This window comes from Danio aesculapii, chromosome 3 (assembly GCF_903798145.1).
Source record: "Danio aesculapii chromosome 3, fDanAes4.1, whole genome shotgun sequence".
Classification (NCBI taxonomy): domain Eukaryota; kingdom Metazoa; phylum Chordata; class Actinopteri; order Cypriniformes; family Danionidae; genus Danio; species Danio aesculapii.
In genome coordinates this window covers 58,720,858-58,739,835 of record NC_079437.1, presented here as the reverse complement: position 1 = coordinate 58,739,835, position 18,978 = coordinate 58,720,858, and the positions used below count along the sequence as shown (strand labels likewise).

At 40.8% G+C, this 18,978-nt stretch overlaps 1 protein-coding gene across 1 annotated transcript; it reads left to right on the top strand.

The window, feature by feature from the left end:
• The first annotated feature begins 18,014 nt into the window (after nucleotides 1–18,014).
• Nucleotides 18,015–18,776, top strand: rasd4 (rasd family member 4). The gene is given in 3 exon segments (XM_056454327.1): nucleotides 18,015–18,283; nucleotides 18,286–18,473; nucleotides 18,475–18,776. Coding segments are annotated over 3 exon segments (627 nt in total). The 5' UTR covers nucleotides 18,015–18,072; the 3' UTR covers nucleotides 18,703–18,776.
• Nucleotides 18,777–18,978: the final 202 nt, after the last annotated feature.

The window sequence follows — 18,978 nt, the reverse complement described above, 5'->3', positions numbered from 1 at the left end:
ACTTGCCTAATTGCCCTAACCTGCCTAGTTAACCTAATTAACCTAGTTAAGCCTTTAAATGTAACTTTAAGCTGTATAGAAGTGTCTTGAAAAATATCTAGTCTAATATTATTTACTGTCATCATGGCAAAGATAAAATAAACCAGTTATTAGAGATGAGTTATTAACACTATTATGTTTAGAAATGTGTTGAAAAAAATCTACTCTCCGTTAAACAGAAATTGGGGGAAAATAAACAGGGGGGCTAATAATTCTGACTTCAACTGTATATGTATGGAAGAAAACTCCATCCAAAATGCCTTTATCGAAGAAGATCTCTACCTAATATTATATAATGATTGTTGGGATATTTTGACTCATACAAATGTATTTCAGGGTTTTCCAGAGTCATATTATTGTCAATTCTGCAATGCAATATGTTTTATCTCCAAAATGAAGGAAAAAAATCATGAATGTCGAAGTCTATTCATGTCATTTGATGAAATCCGAAGCATTCGTTCAAATCTGAAATGTGTGACATTTACTTGAGGCATAAATGTGCATTAATCCAATGCCCACTATCAACTCTTGAATAGGATTGTTTGAACCTTTAATAATGCAGTTATTCCAGCTTATGCCTTTAAATAATGAGATCATTTATAAGCATCATGACTAGGTTTTTTTGTATAGGCTAAGGCTACAATTTTTCTTTTGTAGCAATCAGAAGGTTTATAAGTAAACAGTAATTTCTGGCAGCAAGAAATGTTGTGTTTTCTATTGATATAGCTTTATTTATTTTCCTTCGGCTTAGTCCCTTATTTATCAGGAGTCGCAGCAGTGGAATGAACCGCCAATTATTCCAGCATATGTTTTATGCAGCGGATGCCCTTCAAGCTGTAACCCAGTAATGGGAAACACCCATACACGATCATATTCACACACGCACTCATACGCTACAGCCAATTTAGTTAATCTGATTGACTTATAGCGCATGTTTTTGGACTGTGGGGGAAAATTGAGCACCCAGAGGAAACCCACGCTAACACAGGGAGAACATGCAAACCTACCTACTGAAAAAACAGCCTAAACCAGCCTAGGCTGGTTGGCTGGTTTTATCTGGTCAACCAGGCTGGTTTTAGAGGGGTTTTGGCCACTTCCAGGCTGGTTTCCAGCCATTTCCAGCATGGTCTTAGCTGGTCAGGTTGGCAGATGACCAGCTTGACCAGCCTGGCCAGGCTGGGAGCCCAGCCATAACCAGCTATGTCCAGCTCAAACCAGCCTGAAAGTGGCCAAAACCCCTCTAAAACCAGGCTGGTCAGCCAGCTAAAACCAGCCAACCAGCTTAGTCTGGTTTAAGCTGGTTTTTTCAGTAGGGTCCACACAGAAACACCAACTGGCCAAGCTGGGACTCGAACCAGCGACCTTCTTGCTGTGAGGCCACAGTGCTAGCCAATGAGCCACCCAACGGGGGATATTTGCATTACAGTTTAGTAAGTACATCCTGAAGAATCCATCCAAAAAACTTGCCAAAAGTTAAATCACATCCCTAAGTGTTATTTCCAAAGTCTGACCCAGATATGGAGTCATTTTCGACTTAATTTTTCTCAAAGAGAAGCATTTGAAAGACATACTTCACAATGAATTTTAGATTTCCTGAGAACAACAACAAAAGGAGCCCAGAGTGGAAGAAAATACAAAAATCTGCAGTCCTATTAGTCCTGCATAAAGAATGAGTCGCCAAAGTCTATCTTCCCTCAACGCTGCTATTTTCAGCTCACAGACGTCAATAGAGGGTCTTTCAAGTCCACACAACACTGCAGACTTCTTATCGTTTGTGCTCTCAGACCAAAAGCTCCTGAATGATACAAATCCAATTAGCCTGCGAGCCTTGAGAGCTCCTGCAACTGGGTCAGAAAGTTCTCACGTGACACTTTGCGTGAGTCATATGGGTCAACGTCCGGCAAACACAGACAACGAGACCCTTCGACTTTCGAACTGCTTCATCACTGTGCTTTCTCATTATCACAGATAATCGTCAGTGTGATCTGAATCTACACCGTCATTGACTGTGCGCAGTGCACTCCCGAGGGCACTTATTTTAAGCTCCTTCTAAAACCTGACACCTATTGTTGAAGTTGGGTTCGGTGTCATATTCGATCTTTTTGTTGTTGTACTTCATGTTTCCTAGCACTGTCAACGCTAGCTTGAGGCAGATTTGTAATTATGTTACATTTTATTAAATCTGTGGTTCATTTGACTACAGTCTCGCTTACTCTGCTTCATATTAATGTTACGTTTTGTTGATTCTTTTGGTTCATTTCAGTTCATTTGAGTTCATACAATCTTATTTACTCTGCTTGTTCCCCATTGAAGCTTATCGATGAGAGTAGACATTCATGCATGTTTTGTTCTTATAGTTACCTAACACAAATCTATTAGAGCTCGTCGCAAATGCATTGTGCACAGGGTTGCCAACTCCATGGTTTTCCCACAAAATTGGGCTACTTTAAACTACTGGCTGGGTTGGGTTTTTGTTTTTAGTCCTTATTATATTTATACGGCTGTGGTGAAATATTTTACTCTACCAAATTGATATCCTACCAATGTCAAAATCTAAGATGATGAAACACTGAGGAGCTCTAGAGGAATAGACACTAGCTGCATCCCAAATGGCCAACACAGGCTCATTGTGAAAACGTAGCCCTGCGGAAGTTTCTGGAGACAGCGCATTACGTAGGCGGAGGTACGTATGGCTGCATTTCATTTCTTTAAATAAATGCTATGGGGCGGTGTGACGCCGTTCCTTTTTGCGCTTACCAGCTGACCGCTTACCTCAGTATGGACGGCATTCCGGCTGCAACCAGTTTGTCCTGTTAGTGCGCCACGTCCGTCGACGGATTTGAGATGCAGAGAGGAGTTGACCACGAAGACAGGGGTTCGAGTCCGGTGAAGAGCAGTTCCAGAAAGCAGGTAAGACAAAAACAGGATCCAAAATATAAAACAAACAAGTGAATAGCAGAGTGAGAATGTGGTAAAAAAAAATTCAGACAAGGGCTTTTATTTTTTTGGATTGCTTTTGAAACGTGTTGGTTGGGTTTAGGGAAGTGGGTGGGCGGGTCAATTGATAAAATTGGTTGGGTTTAGGGAAGGGGGAGGGTGGGTCAGCCGATCGTTTGCTCAGTCAGTCAGAAAGTCTGTCAAAAAGTGAGTCAACAGCGGCCTCTTGTGGGTTTACGCGAGAACAGCAGGCGCGAATGGCACTCACGAGGGAAATTTAAGATCTCGAAAAGCGTACACGGCGACCTCTGGCGGATTCGCGAAAACAAAAACTGCAGAAAAACGTGCCGCCGGGACGTATTTCGCAGTCTCCAGAAATGTCCGTGGAGGTACGTTTTCAGAATGAGCCTGGGTTGCAACTGGCACTATGTACTTATGCACTTACACACTCAACAGCATAGTAGATGTATGTAGTGTCATCCTAAATGGAACGCTAATGGTTTTTTTACGAAGCGGAAATTCACACTGTATCTCTGATGACGTTTGATGGTTGCCAAATTAGCAAAATAAATGACCAAACTACCAAATAACACCTGCCATGAGTTGCTAGACATAATGCTTTACTGGGGCACGCACCCCCCTATATATATATATATATATATATATATATATATATATATATATATTTATATATATATATATAAACTGAAATTAGTCCTAAATGTAACTAGAAAATGATGTTAAGACACAATGGGAGTGATCTGCTAATATCGTTTAAGAAATATTTTGCATAAATATATTAATTTTCATTTGAATAAAATTCTGTAGACAATTCTATAGAATACAAAAAAGAAGTTTATTGAATTATCTGTTGTCTTAGACTTGACACATGGTCGATAATTAGGTTTATTAAGTCTCACCTCCCCGACTCGTCATCCCTCCTTTTTGCTTCATACACAAAATATCTATCATTAGGTATGCCTAGTCAAAATAAGATCACCATCATATTATTTAAACTTTAGTTTTGTCGTCTCACTGCGTGTCGACACCTTCGCATAAAAGGCTCTTACGCTGGTTTCACAACGCATGAGCGGCGCGTGAGCAGCAAGTATCCTACTCTTTTGGACTCGCACCAGGAGCAGAGCAGCGCGTCAGGGTCCAGCTGGAGTGGTGTGTGAGGCGCGCAGCTTCGTTTTTTTCGTTTGCTTTTTGATCAAACTACATTGCTTTCACCAGCGTTGGTTCGGTTGCACATAGAGAATAACGTCTTTCTTTCGGAATTAACATTCTTAATATATACACTTGCATATGAAGTAAATCATATCTCAAAGCATTTACTGGGGCACTGGAGATTTTTACTGAGGCACGTTTTTACTCTGCCCCTTCCGCTACGTGAGCACTTGTTGAGTGCGTGAAGTGTCCAACAGTCCACACGTCATTTTACCAGTTCAATAAGTGCATCATCCAGGTAATTAAAGTGCACTTATTATTTTTAGAGCTTTCAGTGTGAACGCACTTCTTACACTATTTATACTACAAAACAGCGCAGAACCGTGCATACGTATGCAATTTGGGACGCACCTAGTATGTGTGTCTGTTTCTGTTTCTATGGCAACAGATTAGCAGGACTCTCCTGGATTATTGCTAAATAATAACTGCAGAGGTGCAGTCGATTTACGATTAAATCAATATCTTGAATGTCTATTTAGTTTATTGTTTTCAATATCTTTGAAGGTAAAGTCACATGGGAGACACCATGCCAGCTGTGCTGTCAGTTTTAAAGTATGTTTTTAATATTAACTGTATATTAGTAATTATAAAGACTATGTTATTTCTTTCTATTACATGATCTTTGCTGCTTGTTCAGACTACTAATTTAAAATGAGCTTTTTTGGGGACAATTTAATAGTTTTTTGTTCAATCTACTTAATTCCTTCAAGCACATTGATTGTGTGGAACCTAGCAATTTTTTTACAATGTGTGTATAATGTGTGTTAATTTTAACTATTAGTTCATTGCCTTAGTTAGTTCATAGTTTGTTTATTAGTATTTATAAAGTATGCTACTCCCTAATACTACCCAAAACCTAAACCTTTACTAATTATTAATAGTTTTTTGAGCCAGCGTTAGTCAATTGTTCGTTAACACCGTGAATTGTTAATTAAACTAAAGTGTTACTCACATCCCAGCAGGCACACTTCATTAGACGTTAATATTAGGTTAGGTTTAGATTATGAGATTTAGATCATTAGATTTAATGTCTAGCCATCGTCTAAGGACAATGTTATTTTGACGTCTAATAACGACATCAAATGACGTTGATATTTTGTTGATTTTAGGTTGTGTTGGAAAGTGACCAAAATCCCAACGTCTGATTGATGTCATGGTGGTAATGTCCATACAACGTCAAGGTGTAACATGATTAGACGTTGATATTTTGTTGACTCGCATACTCGCTCTCATTCACACACACTCATACACTACCACCAATTTAGTCCATTCAATTCACCTATACCTCATGTCTTTGGAGTGTGGGGCAAACAGAGCCCTAATTGTGTTTAAGAGGTTTAACATGCAAACATTTTCAATGAGGAGTTGTGAAGTGGAAGTACTTTTGTCAAAAAGGATGATTAAACATTGATGAAATGTTCCAAATTGATGAGAGAAACCTAGACATTCACAGAGTTTGAGATGGAGATGAGGTTGTTTCTTCATGAAAAATAGGTTTGAGGTTTGTAATTACTTTAACTGGTTTATTTTAGAGGTTTGGTGAAGGTGGGACATTTTTGACATGAAGGACAAACAGTGTATATAGAAGCATGAGACAGCTGGGAGGTTAATCAATTAGCAGGACTGCTATCTGCTCTTTTGTGCAAGAAGAAACAATATGACTACTGCCAGAGCCCTACAAAATGACCTCCAGCAGAGCGCTAGTGTGAATGCCTCTGTAGAATCAATCAGAAACAGGCTTCATGAGGGTGGCCTGAGGGCCTGACATCTTCTAGTTCACTTCCATCCTTGCAGAATGGAGCTGGAACATCAGGACATGTTTTTTTACATTTGGTCATTAGCATAGGTCATTTTACATGTTAAATGAGAAAGACGTGATGACCATCCTTAAATGGAAAACATCAGTGGAATGAGTAAATCCTTCAAGAAGTGTGAGTGTAGATGATTCTAGAAGGATATAAATAATAAACCATGTTATTTTGCATAATAAATAGAAGAGCCTAAAGCAAAAAAAAAATGGTTGACGCAAGTAAGGGTGTACTCACACTAGGCTGTCTTGAACCTCCTTGCACTCACATTGCAATGTTACCTTCCAAACCCGAGAACCAGAGCCGGCCCAAGGCATAAGCGAACTAAGCGGCTGCTTAGGGCCCCGTGGCCACCAGGGGGCCCCCAAGAATGGATGAGATGACTGAGTGACTTTCGTTTTTGTTTTAGTTTGCTGTGGATTAGGGGTGGGACAAATATATGGCCATTTATTGTATTATTTCCGGCCGCGATACATACTCTGGCGCCAAGACATTTATCTAAATTTACAAGAGATCTGAATTAATTACGTTTTTCACACCTGACTGCAGCAGATAACCGTTTTAGCTACAGTACACCCTGCGGCCACCAGGTGGCGCTTGCCGTAATGGCGGATCATCAAACATAAACCAGCGTCATGTAAACCACTGTCATTGCAATGGTGAAAATCTCAGGCATACGGACACCTTTTTTTGTCCAAGCTGGGACAAGGTATTTGTGTGTTTCAGACACCCAGCTCCCCCGAATTTTCCACTAGTTTCTTCCTCACAGATGCACTCTCACTTCGCTATATCGCTCGCGCGTGCCCGCAGTCAGTGCTCTTCATACAGGAATATGTGCTTAAACTTCTAACTCCGCCATAGCGGGCGAATAGTCAAGGATTGACGATGATTTGTCATATTGTTTGCACCAAGGGGGCCCCAAATAAAATCCTGCTTAGGGCCCCCTGAAGACTTGGGCTGGCCCTGCCGAGAACACTTACGTTATTGATGATGCAACTGCTCAGTTTTGAAGAGAAGCACTCTCGCTTGCTTTAGATCTATTGATTTGTATTATTTTAATTATAAAAAATATTACTGTTTATAACTGTATATAACTAATAACTGTATATAATTTAACTGTTTATTTACAATGAAACAGCTCCAAATGAACATATTTAGTAATTTGGGGATTATTTAAGGGGGGGAATCCCTTATTATGGTGGGCATATCCCTTATTTTTACATCCCAATGTTGACAGGTATGTATCTGATGGGTGTCAGCACTCATCTGCGATGGTCTCAGATCGTGTCTTTAATAGTTCATACTGTGTGATTGTTACTCGCGTGAACGAGCACCGATTTTTGCCTGTGATTTCAGGCATTTGTCGGAGATTTCTCAAAACCTGTCGACGAGTCCAAAATATGGGCTGAAATCATGCCGTCTGAACTCGGCATTTAAGGCTGATTTATACTTCTACATCAAGTGCGTATGATCCGGCGCAGCCTTCACCGCGGCCACATAGCCCTCGCCATGGCTGACATCGAGGCTGATGCGCCCCTTTTAAAAAAATTTAACTACACGTCGTAGTGAAGCATATCGCAAGCTCTGTGATTGGTCAGCTCGGTAGCGGTGAAGAGTGAGGGCGGTGCTGAGAGCCACGAGTTGGATGGAGCGATTGTTTACAAGTGTTGAGTACCGTGAAGGAGCTCCAAGATGGAAACTTTTGTTTCGTGTATACCTTATGATTAAAGTTATTGCTCGTCCGCTGGGTTCCGCCACTAAATAAGTAAGTTTTAGCTACTTGTACATTAAGGTAGTGTTTCGAAAAAACAAACCACCCGTGAAGAAACGTGACGCAGAAGTTTATAAGCAGAAGTATAAACCAGCCTTAAGAAGCAAGTAATTTATTATATACAAAAAAGGTCCTCTCCTAATTCAGCAACCATTTTTCTTTCGATATTTGACGCCAGTTTATCAGGAAGTGATGATTTTGTTCTCTTAGATGGAAACAGTGCCTTATTTGCAAATGTTTTAGGTGATTTTCCAGTTTTGCACATACATTTAATTGACATCTTTGCATGACATCATGGCTACTGTCTCAGGAGCATACCCTCATGTTAACAGGCATTAAAGCCACACAAACTACTGAAAACCATTGAGTTGCTACAATGAAATTTCAGCAAATACCCTAGCCTTCTGCATCATTGTTCACTTCAATTTTTTTAGAGTGTCTTTGAATTCAACCCTCTGTAGGTTTATAATTTTCATCTCTATCAAACAGGCATCATTTTATTATTATCCCACTACACAGGCCATGTCAGCAGTGTTGGGTAGTAGCGTCGCTACAAGTAGTGATGCTACTAGCTTATCTACATTTCTCATTAGCGTGGCGGTAGCGTCGCTACTTTATAAATCCAATCGTTTTTCAATAGCGAAGCACAGTAGCGTCCACACAAGCTACATTTACCAAATCGCAGATCAATAAGTGACAGCACCAACATTCACGGAGCAGTGAGGCCGGTGTCTAGCAATGAAGGTAAATCCATATGATGGCGAGAATGACGACTTCTTCTTCTTCCTGTTTTACGATGGTTGACAACAAACTTTTTGGTGCGTTACTGCCACCTCTCGCTCTGGTCGGTGGTGACGTCGCAAATCAATCTGACAAGATAACTTGCTTCATGGGAAGATAACTGAGGTAGAGGAGTTACTCTCTCTCTCTCTCTCTCTCTCTCTCTCTCTCTCTCTCTCTCTCTCTCTCTCTCTCTCTCTCTCTCTCTCTCTATATATATATATATATATATATATATATATATATATATATATATATATATAGTTTACTATATATACACTGCTGAAAAATCAAGCTTAAACCAGCCTAGACTAGTTGGCTGGTTTTAGCTGGTTGACCAGCCTGGTTTTAGAGGGGTTTTGGCCATTTCCAGGCTGGTTTCCAGTCATTTCCAGCCTGGTCCTAGCTGGTCAGGCTGGAAAATGACCAGCTAAATCCAGCTAAAACCAGCTTGACCAGCCTGGTTTAAGCTGGACATAGCTGGTTTTGGCTGGGCTCCCAGCCTGGCTAGGCTGGTCAAGCTGGTATTAGCTGGTCATTTTCCAGCCTGACCAGCTAAGACCAGGCTGGAAATGGCTGGAAACCAGCCTGGAAATGGCCAAAACCCTTCTGAAACCAGGCTGGTCGACCAGCTAAAACCAGCCAACCAGCCTAGGCTGGTTTAAGCTGTTTTACTACGGTGATTACTATTATTTTATGATAGTTATTAATGATACTACAATATGTAAGTTAGTGTAATTTAATGCTTATTCGTAAATATTTACCTTTATTTAACATTACTATAGTATTTTAAATGCGTAACACCTGGTTTTATTGGATTTTTTGTTTTGCTGTTATATATTTTAATTTGTTTCTGTTTGGTACAATATTATTTACAGTAAACAACTGAACAAATCATTGACGGTTTTAGTGATCACTAAGATATGAATGATAATTTAAGTTGCTTCGATTTAAAAATGAAAATAACAGAAATAGCTTAGGCGTAGCTAAGCTACTTTTGCAATGTAGCTTTTAGCTTAGCTTGCTACATTTCCCAGGGTGTAGTTTTTGTGTAGTTAAGCTACATTTTAAGTAGTGTAGCTAATAGCTTAGCTCACAACATTTTTCAAGGAGCATGGCAGTATAAATACCCAGGATTGTAACGTCTCAGAACAATGTTTTCTGGGGGTTTCATAGACCTTTAATATCTGTGGAAGGCCCTTTGGGAAGGTATGAATGGACAAATCGGTCTGTTTGAACCAGTATGTGAGCCAGTATGTGAAGATCATGCAGAATAAGTGTGCCGTTGAACTGAATTTGAAACATTCATCATAATAAAGTGCAGATGTAAGAGTGTGGCACATCAGAGACACAGAGACGGATCAGATCTGTCAGTTCAGCTGAAGCTGGTCTTTCTGCTTCAACCACAGTCAGCACTGATATGGAGAATAGAAAAGACACACACACACACACACACACCTCTGATAAGCAAAAGCTCTCAGATACCAAACCCCTTAAATTTGAAGTGATGGATAAATCAGAAACAGCACTGATGGAAATTAAAGATGTGCATTCTGCCGTATCACAGTGTGTATCGCACCACTATTTCTGATAAACACACACAACTTGCTTACACATACACACAGACACACACAGAAAGACAGCCGCACGTACATACACAAATACAAGAACACACACACAAACATTCGCACACAGACACAGAAACACACACACTCAGATACAGAAACACAAAAAACATAGGCATACACACTCACACAGATATACTTGAGCACAAAATAACAGACACAAACATAACACACACACAAACATGCACACAGACAGACATAAACACAGACAAAAAAACACACACATACACAAACAGAAAGATACACAAAGAAAGACACAAACATACACAAACACAGACACAAAAAGAAACACATGCATGCACACAGACCCACACACACTCACAGATACACATAAACACATAAAACACACAAAAACACACACAGAAGACAGACGCACACACACACACACACACATCCACACACAGACAGACACAAACAAACACAGACACAAAAAGAAACACATGCATGCACACATAGACCCACACACACTCACAGATACACATAAACACATAAAACACACAAAAACACACACATCCACACACAGACAGACACAAAAAATAAACACATGCACACACACATAGACACAAACAGATACACACATACATAGAAATGTACAGAGATACACCCATACACAAACACAGAAAGACACACATGGCATGCACAGACACACACAGACAGAAACGTGCGCACACACAAAAACACACAGACACGAACACGCACAGAAAGACGCACACACAGAAAGACACAAACACAAAAATAAACAGATGCACACACACAGATTTACACAGATACATAGAAATGCAGACAGAGATGCACCCACACATCAACACACGACACGCACAGACACAAACACACACACAAACAAAGACACGCACAAACACAGAGACAAAAACAAACACACATGCGCACACACAAATTGAATAAATCAGATAAAGAACCCTAACACACAGACACACACAAAGACAGACATGCGCAATATAGACACACCCTCACACAGACACACACATAAACACAAAAAAACGTACAGACACCGAGATACACAGACACAAACATAGAAACACACAAAGACAAAAATGCACAGACACACAGAGATACACAAACACACACAAGACACAACACGCACAGACACAAACACACACACAAACAAAGACACGCACAAACACAGAGACAAAAACAAACACACATGCGCATGCACAAATAGAATAAATCAGATAAAGAAATACATACACACACAGACACACACAAAGACAGACATGCGCAATATAGACACACCCTCACACAGACACACACATAAACACAAAAAAACAGCACAGACACCGAGATACAGACACAAACATAGAAACACACAAAGACAAAAATGCACAGACACACAGAGATACACAAACACACACAAGACACAAACACAGAAAGACATGCGCAAACACAGACAGAAAATGAAGCACACGTGCACACTCAAACATGTTCGCAGAGACGCGCGCACAGACACAAACACACAGAAACAGAAATACACAGAGACACAGACAGACACAATCACACACAGGGATAAACACAGACAGAAAAGGAAACACACAAGCACTCAGACACAGAAACACACACAAAAACCACAGACACAAATACAGACACAATTCAATTCAACTCACCTTTATTTGTATAGCGCTTTTACAATGTAGATTGTGTCAAAGCAGCTTCACATAGAAGATTGTAGTAAATTGAAACAGAGTCAGTTCAGTTTTCAGAGTTTAAGTTCAGTTTAGCTCAGTTCAGTGTGGTTTATAATCACTACTGAGAGTCCAAACACTGAAGAGCAAATCCAACGATGCGCAGCTCTACAGATCCCGAACCATGCAAGGTAGTGGCGACAGCGGCGAGGAAAAAACCAGGAGAGAAACCAGGCTTAGTTGGGAACGACCATTTCTCCTCTGGCCAAACGTCTTGTGCAGAGCTGCAGTCTAGGTGGCTCTGGCTGGAAGCTGGACCTCAGCGAAGACTCGTCTGTCCCTGGAGCGTCACAGGAATCAGTCTCATGCTCTCCACACCTCCATGACCACCACAGTAGCTGCTCAGGATACGGCCTGGTCCAGGATTATGGAAACCTTGGGATCATCTCGTCGCTGGTCTTAGATCGAATCAGTGGCGCTGCATAGTCTGAGGGCCTCGGGAAGAGTATCCACAGGTGGAAATAGAGAATAAAGAGAATAATTAGCGTAGCTGCTGTTCATAGTGTATATAAACGAGATGAATAAACCTGTTTGGAGCACATTCATGCATCATACCGCTAAGTGATGCACTGAGTGTATGCTTTACTAAAAAGATAGGTCTTTAATCTAGTATTGAACTGTGAGAGTGTGTCTGAGCCTCGGACGTTATCAGGAAGGCTATTCCCGAGTTTAGGAGCCATAAATGAGAAGGCTCGACCTCCTTTACTCGACTTTGTTATTCCAGGTACTATCAGAAGCCCTGAGTTTTGAGATCTTAAAGAGCGAGTTGGATTGTAGCGAGAGAGAAGATTGGTTAAATAAACAGGAGCTAGATTATTTAAAGCTTTGTAGGTAAGAAGCAATATTTTAAATTCAATACGAAACTTAACAGGCAGCCAGTGTAAGGAGGATAAAATTGGGGTGATGTGATCAAATTTTCTAGACCTGGTAAGAACTCTAGCAGCTGCATTTTGTACTAGCTTGAGTTTGTTAATAGAGGATGCTGGGCAGCCAGCAAACAGAGCATTGCAGTAATCCAGCCTAGAAGTCATAAAAGCATGGACTAGCTTTCATGCATCTGAGATGGATAGCATACTTCGTAACTTAGCGAAAGATAGACATAAACACATTTATACTAACAGACACAGACACAATAAGACACAAAAGGAAACACACATGCACACAAACACAGAAACACAAGAAACACGTGCACACACAAACACGTTCACAATGAGATGCGCTCACAGACACAAACACACAGAAAAGCACAGACACACAGAGATAAACACACAAGCACACATGCCCAAATAGACACAGAGAAATACACAGACACACAGAGATCCACCCACGCACAAACACAAAAGAAACACATGTACAGTTGAGGTCAGAATTATTAGCCCCCCTGAATTATTAGCCCCCTGTTTATTTTTTTCCCAATTTCTGTTTAACGGAGAGAAGATTTTTTTCATCACATTTCTAATCATAATAGTTTTAATAACTCATTTCTAATAACTGATTTATTTGATCTTTGTCATGATGACTGTAAATAATATTTGACTAGATATTTTAGACACTTCTATACAGTTAAAGTGACATTTAAAGGCTTAATTAGGTTAATTAGGTTAACTAGGCAGGTCAGGGTAATTAGGCAAGTTATTGTATAATGATGGTTTGTTCTGTAGACTATCAAAAAATATATATAGCTTAAAGGGGCTAATAATATTGACCTTTAAAATAAAAATAAAAAACAAAAACTGCTTTTATTCTAGCCAAAATACAACAAATAAGACTTTCTCCAGAAGAAAAAATATTATCAGACATACTGTGAAAATTTTCTTGCCCTGCTAAGCATAATTTGGGAAATATTAAAATAAATTCAAAGGGGGGGTAATAATTCTTACTTCAACTGTACACAAACAGTAATAACACACCCACGAATAACACGCTCTGATTTTTCACTACATGCTGAATCTCCTCAGACCGACACACATTTGATTTTCACCTCCAAACTCCAGATTGCATTTACATTTTTATTTAAAATCCATCCTAAAAATGCAAATACTGTCCAAGTGCGCATATTTCACATGCAAAATCAGTGAAATGTTGGCCTTTCACTGTCTCTCTCACACACACACACACATGCTCTTTAAACAGACATGCTCTGTTTGAACAGAAAACGAGAACATTCTGAGATGTATAAAAAATATGGCTGAATTTCATGGCTGAAACAATCAATCAGAATCAGTGTGAAAAATAATTTACTTTATCAAGTGAAGTTTATTTCTAAACTGATTTCGAGAGGATCACGTGATTATGATTGCTTGCGGCTGGTCTCGCATTATTCAATTCATTATTCACCAATCAGACGATTCCTAAGCCACTATAAATACCCTCAGTTCCATATAACAGCCATCTTCGTTTTGAAGAATCCCCCCTTCCACCCCTACTCCTCCTCCTTTCCTAGATGGCTGGCACAGTGGCCCAGTGGTTAGCACTGTTGCCTCACAGCAAGAACGTCACTGGTTCTAGTCCTTACCAAGCCAGCCAACATTTCTGTGCGGAGTTTACACGTTCTCCCCGTGCTCACGTGGGTTTCTCCAGGTTCGCTGGTTTCCTCCCGCCGTCCAAAAACATGCAAGTTAATCGACTAATCCAAATCGGCACCCTAGACATGCTCCTAGTAAGTAGTTATCTCTTTAGAGCAATCACTATCTGTTCATTAACTACTACAGCAGGGGAGTTCTCGAGATCTACCTGAGCTCAAACACCCCTCTCCTTGCAAACGGGAGGGAGCCCCGGGCTCGAGGATCTTATGAGCTTAGAACTCTCTCCCGGTACAGCATGCCAAACAAGCTTTATAATCAATCATCAGCTAAGTGTGAACTCTTACAATTTACAAATGATTCCCATACTTTCTAGAATAGATCTGTTTTACAATGATTAACACATGTAAGATATTCCAATTGTAGCATCTCTATTATAACACCTTTGGCCAGCCGTTTACAGAGACGTCTTTATCAGAGGTCTACTGCAGGGATTTCCCATTTTTTCATTAGAATTTTGGTTTTGGATTCATAGTTTGAAGGGTTCCATAAACCTGGCAGAAGATTACCACTACCTTATGTCTCGGGTTTTTGTTTTTTTAATCTTCTTGAATGTTTACAAGGTGTCAACAAGGATGTTGGTACTGTAGCAAAGTCGAGGAGGGGGTTGTGGAGGGAGGCTGTACCAAACTTGAAGGTTGCTGGAGTAGTATCATATGTAATATGGGCGTTTTCTGGGAGAAATAACAAAACGGTAGGGTGGCAGGAAATGGGTGTGAAATACAGTAGACTCGTGAGAAAAACACGGGTGTTAGCAGGTATGCTTTAAAGTGTGTCTCTTTTTCCACATCATAATCTGAGTCACGCATTTACGCTTCCCGAGTGCAACCAACAAGTGTTGTGTTTTAATTAAACATATAGCTGTTAACAGTCTCTCTGTATCATGACGTTGCGGTAACTGCGCACCACACTAATGACACTCAGTGCCTGAAGCACACAAGAGATTTGACATTTTGGAGCTGGTATTGCGTTCTCCTTGAAGGATACATGTAATGCAACAAAACAAGGCATCTTGCAGCATGCTGACGAAAATAAAAACACACCGTGTTTGAGAACTGGTAAGTGTAGATGAGCTGTTTCATTAATTTTTTTCAGCTTCGTTCCTTATTTATCAGGGGTCGACACAGTGGAAAGAACCAACTATTTCGACATATGTATTAAGCAGCGGATGGCTTTAAAGCCACAACCCAGTACTGAGAGACACTTATGCACACTCGCATTCACATACACACATACACTGAGGCCAACTGGCCCAGCCCAGACTCGAATCAGCAACCTTATTGCCGCCTTTCAGGAAGGTGATGTTTCTGCTTGGTTTCGAACAGAGGACCATTCACATGTTGGGCAAACGTGATGACAACTACACTGCAGAAACCCCACTGAGCTGTTTCCAATCTACTGCAATAATAAATTGACATAATATTCATACAATACCATTTTTATAGTGTGTAGAACACCTTACAACATTGTAAAGAAGCTTTGGTGGATTGAACGGCTCCGTGGGTGTTTGAAAATTCTTTATGGAACTATTGACAGAAATGACCTTGTAGTGTACCTTTGTACCAAAGTATCAAATCAAGACAGTCTGTAATAGGAACAATTTTTCAACAAAAACACTTTAAAAGTCATGGAATCTTTCCATTACCTGAAATATAAAGTGTTCAAGAGTTTATATAAAGATGCTAGGACAGGGATGGGCAAACTCGATCCTGGAGGGCCGGTGTCCTGCATAGTTTTGCACCAACCCTAATCAAACACACCTGCTTGTAGCTTTCTAGTGATCTTGAAGACACTAATTAGGGTGTTCAGGTGTGTTGATTAGTGTTGGAGCAAACTCTGCAGGGACACCGGCCCTCGAGGATCGAGTTTGCCCATGCCTGTGCTAGGATCAAACTATATTTCATACTCATTCTTAAGATGCGAGACTAAAACCAGATCCTTGTAAAACCTGAAATTACCGAGTACTGTATAACCATCGAGAGATGACGACTCACAGCCGAAACGTTTCTTTTTCTTTTCTCCTTTTGCATTGTTTGTGAAGTTTATTTATAAACTAATTTGGGGAGGAGCAGGTGCTTATGATTGATCACAGATGGTCCCGCATCAGCTAACACATGATTCACCAGTCAGATGATTTCTAACTCACTGTAAATAACCAGAGTTTTCTCATCTCAGTATCTTCGTTTTGAAGAATCCACCCCTACCCACCTCTACTCCCCCTCCTTTCCAGATGGGCGACACCAACACAATCTCACGGCAATTCGTAACTATTTGATTTAGTGGCTAATTCGTATGAATTCGTACGATCTAATTCGTACAATATAGTACGATTTGCTCATCCCCTTGTGATGGTTGGGTTTAGGGGTGGGGTTAGGTGCCACGCCTCCTTTTTAAAATCATACAATTTCGTATGACTGAACTCGTATTCATATTCGAATTCGTACGAATTAGCCTCTAAACTGACAAAACGTAAAATACTTACGTTTTCTCGTGAGATCAGGCTGGTGGACACAGCACCCCAGTGATTAGCACAGTTGCCTCACAGCAGAAAGTCTCTGGTTAAAGTCCCCTACTAAACTATTTGACATACCTATGTAGATTTTGCTCATTCTTCCCTGTGTTTGCGTGGGTTTTCCCCCCGAGTTCTCCGGTTTCCTCCCATAGTCCAAAAACACTCAACCTAAGTAAACTGAACAAACCAAAGTGATACCATAGACAAGGTCTTAGCAAGTGTACATCTCTCCTTAGCCATCCTATATCTGTCATTAGCCAGAAAATAAGTCAGGGGAGTTCAGTGAGATCTACCTCAGCTCAAACTCCCCTCTCGCCCTGCAAACCGGAGGGAGCCCTGGGCTCGAGGATCTCATAAGCTTAGGGCTCTCTCCCGGGACAGCATACCAAACACGCTTTATAATCAATCATCAGCTAAATGTGAACTCTTGAAAATAAATTTTCGAGCATTGTTGCTGCTTGAAATCTTTCCATTACACCAAAGGTTTGTTAAAGTGTATAAATATACCTCAGGTTATCCAAATGTTCATTCAATGAAGATTCTGTTAAGAAACATGACCTGAATGATTCTGAGAACATTTTTCTACTGTATTGCTTATTCGAGTCCCCTCTCTGGAACATTTATTTCTTATTTATTTTAACCAGGATGGAAGATTTGCATTCATTCATTCATTTTCCTTCAGCTTAGTCTCTGATTTATCAGGGGTCTCCACAACAGAATGAACCGCCGGAAGATTTGCACGTAACCTGAAAAAGGAAAAAAAAAAGAGTGTGAAATTATTACGCCGGGAGCCTGAATTCACATCAATATTCATTTGACATCCAAACGCACCCGAGGCTCAAAAACACATCTGACAGCTCTCCTGCACATCATCTCTCTCCTTCAGCCTCCATCTCATCTGCATACCGCTGCGTGATTGGCCAGCAACAGGAGATGCACCAGCTCAACAATTGGCTGAGCTCTGAAGAGGCTTGGATTCACAACCCCTATAAATAAGAGCACACAAACCAGCAGCTTACCAGTGAACATTTCACATGCTCCGATCCTGAGCTCCAGATCTCAAACACACAGAGACAGAACTTCAAGGAACCATGTCTCTGGAAGTCAAGGAGAAGACAGAGGTGCGACTGGTGTTCATGGGAGCTGCAGGTGTTGGTAAAACCGCCTTAATAAAGCGCTTTCTTCAAGACAGCTTCGAGCCCAAGCACCGGCGCACTGTTGAGGAGCTCCACAGCAAAGAATATGAAGTAGCTGGAGTCAAAGTGACCATCAACATCATGGACACCAGCGGGAGCTACTCATTTCAGCAATGAGGAAGCTTACATCCAAAATGGAGGATGCTTTCGCTTTGGTCTACTCCGTAGATGATCCTGAATCGCTAGAAGTAGTGAACCGGCTCCGCGAGGAAATCCTGGAGGTCAAGGAGGACAAGTTCACGCCAATCGTAGTTGGTGGGCAAATAAGAAGATCGGCTGAGTCAGAGCGCAGGGTGGTCTGCAGACGATGTTCTGGCCAAGGTGGAGATGGACTGGAACAATGTTTCATGGAGGCTTCAGCTAAAGAAAACGAGGAACGTGATGGAGGTGTTCAGGGAGCTTCTCCAGCAGGCGAATCTTCCCAGCAGATTGAGCCCAGCGTTACGGCGGCGCAGAGAAACCTTTCCTAAAGATTTGAGTCTACGGCCACCCATGAACAAGACTAACAGCTGCTCCATCTCGTAAAGAATGAAAGACTACAAGGTTGAGTTTCTGCTCAATGCACGCAACAGCGCTGATGTGGAGGATCCTTTAAAGGCACGTAAGAGCATCAAGAAACTTTCTATAGTTCTGCTCTACAACCAGCTCCAAAAAAAAAACAAGATGAAGAAGAAGAAGAAGAAGAAGAAGAAAGAAAAGACTACATGACTGCTCAATGCAAAGGATCCTTGAAGGCACATTAAGATGCTTTTGTTACATAGTGAAACTTCCCATTTTCCTGCTCTACAGCAAGCATAAAGG